General features: G+C 45.6%; 1 protein-coding gene across 2 annotated transcripts in view; it reads right to left on the bottom strand.

Moving 5' to 3' along the window:
• The window catches only part of LOC122107120 (protein argonaute-1), a 42391-nt gene continuing 36217 nt past the window's right edge, over positions 1 to 6174 (bottom strand). For both annotated transcript variants that reach the window (XM_042678731.1, XM_042678739.1), the window contains exons 17-19: positions 6001 to 6102; positions 4944 to 5143; positions 1 to 4724 (exon numbers count right to left, since the gene is read on the bottom strand). In XM_042678731.1, coding sequence (XP_042534665.1) covers positions 4616 to 4724; positions 4944 to 5143; positions 6001 to 6102 — 411 coding nt within the window. In that variant the 3' untranslated portion in view covers positions 1 to 4615. The remainder of the gene's footprint in view (positions 4725 to 4943; positions 5144 to 6000; positions 6103 to 6174) is intronic.

The raw sequence follows: 6174 nt of genomic DNA, 5'->3' as shown, positions 1-6174 counted from the left end.
TATAATTAATCCCAATAGTTTATTTTGCCAGTAGGGAGAAAAAAAAGAGAGAGAGACCGCACTTTAGAAATAGAAGCCACTGTTGTCTTTATAAAACAGAATTGTGCTGCTGCTGTTGCTTGCTTCAGAAGGAACTGTACATTACAGCTGCTGGAATAACTTCACAATGGACTGGACAAGGTACAGCTCAAAGCAGGACACAAATACAAGTCTCAAAGGGAAACAAATGCAAACAAGTACACAGCTGTGGGGCTCTAGGGACATTTCCCCATCCATGCTGCACTTGAGAGGGATAAAAAGTTTAGAAACTAAAGTGAAACCCAGAGTAGTCACACGTGCCTGACACAAGGCTAAGTGCAACATCAAACACCAGTCAGTTTGGACTGTGTGCACAGGAAAGTCATTTCATTTTACCTTATTGCTACTACACTAGGGGACTCAGTGCATTGGGACAAATTGTCTTTACTTGCACAATTCTTGGAGAGTTTCCTATTTTCCTTTTCAAAGAGAAAATCTGCCTTCCCTATATTAATCTGTTTTGAGCCCATTCCTTTCACTCCTTTTCTTGGGCTTCCAAACAGCAGCCAGAGGTTCGAAGTCAGTAGGAGTAGAGTAAGGGGAGAGCACCAACCCAGCCTAGCTCCCAGCCCAGGGAGAAGGCAAGTCCTAGTGAGTGGGGGAAAAGAGAAAACCAGAGAATCCCTCTTCTCCAATCCGCTTAAAAGGCTAAGTAGGAAAGAGTGCCCTGCCATATCCCTGCCCTGATCAGACTTCAAGAAGGAAGGCATCTTAGCTACCATCCTAAATTGGCCTAAGCCCAGTAAATAAATAAAAACAACTTTCTTCAATATAGTTTCTAAAACTGCTTTTTGGCTCACTTAAGATGAATTTTCTGCCCCGGAAGAGAAGGAACTTCCATTCTTCTCTGTTATACATGATGCCAAGTCTGAAATACAGTCCTACCAGCCTTGCAGTTATCTAATGAGTCAGCCAAGAAGTGTCCTCTTTGTGTCCATCATGTGTACTGGCATTATTCATATAATTCTGGACAGAAAAAAACACTGTTGCTCAGCCAACAAGGAGGCTATTAAGGAGATATCTAACAGGTGGAAACTAGTAGATTTTTAGGAAGCTTTCAAACTTGTAGGCATCTTTTTCTTCAGCCTCATTCTAAGCCTAAGTTCGTGGCAACAATAGCTCCAAGGCTATCGTAGCCAGCAGTAGCACCTCAACCAATGGGTCATGCTGAACTAGAAAAAACAAAAAAGCAGTGTTCTCCTTTCCCAAACTCTATCCATTCTTTTTTTTTCTTCTCACTTTTCCCTCTATTTCCATTCTCTAACCCCCAACTCAGAATAATCAAAAAGCTTGACCCTAGGTCATCCTTAGCAAAGGAAGGTCCTAGAGCAGAGAGAAAAGGAAGCAGAAAAAGCAATGAGAAACTAACTCCAAGGAATGGTTAGGTGTGCAAACTCCCAGAAGCCAAGCAAGTCTGCTGCTCTATAGTGTAAGCTTGAGGAAAGTTCAACTAATACTACTGGGCATGGGGAACAGGTTCTTGGTCTTATGCAGTCAAGGTGCTTAGCCTGACCTTGCCAGTTAACAGTAGGATCATTGCAGGTCATGCAGAGAATTCATCACATGGGCAGACAGACAGGCATACAGGCCAGCCAGCAACCAAGTTGAGTCAATAGGGGGCAGGGGGAGACAGCCAAGGAAAGAAAGAGGAAAGGGATATTAAAAACAGTGGGAAAAAGGGAGCAAGAGACCTATGAGGATAAGGCTGGGGTCCTCCCAGTACTTCCTCAGAACTTAGTAAGAAGCACTGCTACCGCAACCAAATCCAAGCTAGCTAAAGCTTACTACCAACACCTTGTATATGTGCCACCTTTCAAACAAGAATAAATAACACAATCATGGATTTGTCTTTTTTTTCCTAAAACTAAGAGCAGAAAATTATTTTCTCATCATTATCCAAGCTCATTCTCTTGCTTTTATTTCTTGAATGGCACATGTGATGCCAAAGGACTAGAAATGCCTTTCAAGCCCCAGCTCAAAGCCCAATGGAGAGAGTGAGGCAAAGAGAAAGGAAAGAACACAAACTTGTTGCTGAGAATAGTGACTTCCATCTGTTCCCTACGGGCATTTGCAAATGCTGGTGAATGACTGGACCCTCCAGGAATAATGCCCTTGTCCTAGCCCCAAAATGTACCCAATGTAGTAGATTACATGAGAGCCCATTGTCCTAGGAGAGCTTCCTCCCCAAAGGGTGACAGAACATGAAGTAGACTGTATATGAAGGCGATGGACAGAGGGCATATGGAGTGTTAGCATCACTCTCTTTAGGCACTTGTGTAAGGAATGTAGGCTCTCCAGTGAGCTGCCTCCTCCCAGGACCTTCCACTCTGTTTTTCACTGGGCTTGTGCCCATTGGACAACCCATTCTATAGCCAGCAGAAAAATGTACAGGAGGAGTTACTCAACAGTCCTGTTGCTTTCTTCATAAGGAATATTTGCGTTACCTTTTTGTGAAGTTACTGAACAATGTAGCCAACTAGAACAGAACCTAGAGTAGATTGTTTTGCATAGCAAATCTGGGTCTGTACAAAGGCTGCTGGGAAGAGAAAAAAGGTTGCTTTAACTCTACAGGCCAGGATTCAGACCTTCCTTCCTCCAGCTGACTGGCCAATCTTGGACTAGAGCTATAGTATCATGGCTTCATCACCAGAGAGGGAAAAACCAAGCCCAGGCTCCTCAAAAAGAAGAATTTGCATACTGAAACTGAACCTTCCCATTCCAAGCAGTTGTACAGGAGAAAGAGAGAGCCTTCTCTCAACTGCCAACAGAGACTAAGCAAGAACCTCCTTCTTCTCCAGTCCTGTAAGCCAGCCAAACCCTTTATCTCAAAGGGGGGGAAAAAAAAAAAGCCCATGCCACCCACTCACATGCCCTAGTGGGAAACCAGGAAAAATTCATTTGTGTAAACAGAAGCAAAGGGAGCAGCAAAATTCCCCAGCCTGTCCACAGGACATGCTAGAATCTGGGATGAATCCAAGGGTCAAAGGACAGTCCAGTCCAGAGAAAGGGAAGATACACTTGCAGGAAAGAGTGCAGGACAGTGCAGAGGAGGAAGCCTGTAGCAAGAAAAAGGTATTATTTGCACAGAGGAAGAACAGAGCCTGAGCCTCACTTTGGGGAAAATAACCACCCCTACCTAGCCAGGCCAGAGAACAAGTCAGATACATAGTTCCTTCCGATGGCTCAATGTTTCCAGGATGTAAACTCATCAGGCATGGGAGGAATTTCCAGATTTTGGCAATAGACTCAAGTTATGGTATAAAAATAACATTTCATTTTCTTTTTTCGCATTTTAGACCTAAAGATCTTCTGTTATAAGACACCCCAGTTAAGAAATATTGAAACATAAGAGATATGACGATTAGGGGGAAAAAAGCCAGGAGTGAGAAATGCTGTATGAAAGTAACTCCAGACCAGGCAGGGTGGAAGGAATGGGGGTATGGAAAAGAGGGAAGTATAAGTGAAAAGGCCAGGGGCCAGTCATCTCAGCAGCTCCGAGACTTGTCATGTCTGAAAGTGCAAATGTCAATGGATTCTAACCATCGTGAGGTTGCGATCTTTTTAAAAGCTCAATGAGTATGGAAGTCAATCCTTCAAATGGAAAATAGCTGGCATTCTGGCTGGAGGCTTTTTGGGTTGGGATATCTGTTTCCCACCTACCTCCTTCTCCCACCCCCACCACCCAGTCCCACAAAGAAAGGTACAAAAGGTTGCAGTTCTGCAGCATTACCATTACAGGGAAGGCACTGGTTACCCACCAGCAGGCGGAAGGAAGACAGGGTCGTGTCACTTCAGAGCTAAGTGCCATAGTGCCTTAAGTGTTACTAGGGGGCTGGATCTCTGTCAGGGATGAGATGTAAGATGGGGTAGGAAATATGAGAGAATAAGGGCAAAAGGCAGTGGGCAGGGATTGAGGGTGGGTAGCTGAGGGAAGAACAACCAAAACCATTAGCATTAAAAATCTTCCTACAAACTGGATTCTGAACCCATGAAAACATCTAGTATCCTAAAATATTGATCTGGGTCTGATTTCATTTTTCTTCTTAAACAAATCTAGACCTTTTTCTGATTAAGGCTCCTAAAAAAATCCTTCCCTCCTCCCACCCACATTCTCAAGCCCCTCACTTTCCCATCTAAAGTATCAAACCCAATCCTACCAGCTTCTGTCCACAGGGCTTCAGAGCCGACCTTAACAAGCTGTTAAGCATGAGTCTTTAGCACTGTGAGTCACATGAGACACCTGTGAGTATGGTGGGCGCCAGTGCTGCCCATCTTGGTCCAATGGGATCAGGGCCAGATGTGACAAAATAGGGTGAGGGATGCAGGAGGATATGAGGTTGGTATCAGAGATTTCCGGCTGGTGGTCTCTTGCTGGCCCTGTTCCCCACCCCTCCACCCCTTCTGTAGAGAAAAACAAGGCCTCCTACACTCCTCTCTACCTAACCTCCCTCCTCCTTGCTTCCTCTGGATTTGGGCAGCACAGCTCCTGGGACTTGGAAAGCTTTCTTCTATCCAGTGAGGTAACAGCGTTCTGCCTTCAAGCGAAGTACATGGTGCGCAGAGTATCCTGGTGAACCTGTACAGCTTTGGCCAGGGCCTGGGGATCCCGCCCATTGCTCTGCCCAGATATGTGGCTCCCCTCTCCACTGAAAAGAAAACAATGAAAAAAAGTCCTACCTGGTGAACTGGACTATTAATTCCCTCACCCATCCCTGGGTGCTATTCCCACACCAACCTATGAGAAAACTTCAACCCAGATTTGGGCAGATTAAACCCAAGGATACCAAATTGTGCAGCACTCACATCTTTCTACTCAAGGAAACTTGGGAGTGCAATATAAAAGGTAGCCAGATCCCAGGCCTTACCTATCATGCTCCTTGTCGACCAAGTGGTACCGTGCCCGGAAAGCCACCAGGCGGGCATAGTAGGCAGGTGCTGGGATAGAAACAGAACGTGTGCATCTAACATAAGTGTGGCACAGCTGGTACGTCAGGATCTGGAGCTCATCTGCTGTGAAACGGTTATCATCCCAAAGGACATAGTAATGGGATGGTCGGCTGGTGCCCTGGAAAAGAAAAAAGGTAAGGGGCAGAAAAAAGTTGGACAGAGGGTATGGGGGATGATAAGGAAAAGGATCACTACTAGGACATTACCCCTTCCCTATCCTCCCCCTATAAACAGAGACACAAAAACAATGTCACAAAGTACCCTTCTTATGGGCAAACTGCAAGCACACCTGGAGCTTATTAAGAGCAATCTGGTCGGGCACCAGTAGTTCATGCTTATAATCCTAGCTACTCAGAAGGCTGAGTTCTGAGGATTGTGGTTCAGAGCCAGCCCGGGTAGGAAAGTCCTTGACATTCTTATCTCCAATAAACCACTCAGAAAAAACTGGAAGTGGAGCTGGGGCTCTCAAGTGGTAGAGCACTAGCCTTGGGCACAAAAAGGTTCAGGGGCAGCTCTCAGGCCCTGACTTCAAGCCCTAGGACCAGGAAAAAAAAAAAAAAGAGCCAGGCGCTGGTGGCTCACTCCTGTTATCCTAGCTACTCAAGAGGCTGAGATCTGAGAATAGTGGTTCAAAGCCAGCCTGGACAGGAAAGGCCATGAGACTCTCATCTCCAATTAACCACCAGAAAACCAGAAGTGGCACACTGTGGCACACTGTGGAAGAGCGCTTGCCTTCACGTGAAGAGCTCAGGGACAGCCCTCAGGCCCACAGTTCAAGCAAGATGACTGACAAAAAAGAGAGAGAGGAGAAGAGAGTGAGGGGAAAGAGGAGAGGGGGAGAGGGGGGAGAGAAAGAGAGAGAGAACACAATTCTGGTGTGAATATCACTCAGGGTTAACTGACACATTCTAGATACAATGGGAATAATAAACTAATTGTTAACCCAATAGAAACCCCAGGATATAGCCCAGCTACCTGAATGCCTGCATGGCTGCACAGGTAGAAGTCAAACTCAAATGGGTGGGTGATGTTGGTATCCACAGTGGTCCCAGCTGGGATGTTTCCACTCTTCCCAATCTGCAAAGACAAACACAAATGAAATCTCAAGATATTCCTGGTTCTAACTAGGGCCTTGGCTGAATTCTACTC

This window comes from Dipodomys spectabilis, unplaced genomic scaffold, assembly GCF_019054845.1.
Source record: "Dipodomys spectabilis isolate Male_0828 unplaced genomic scaffold, ASM1905484v1 ptg000002l, whole genome shotgun sequence".
In the NCBI taxonomy this organism is placed as follows: Eukaryota; Metazoa; Chordata; class Mammalia; order Rodentia; family Heteromyidae; genus Dipodomys; species Dipodomys spectabilis.
This window is presented reverse-complemented; position numbering and strand designations above follow the sequence as displayed.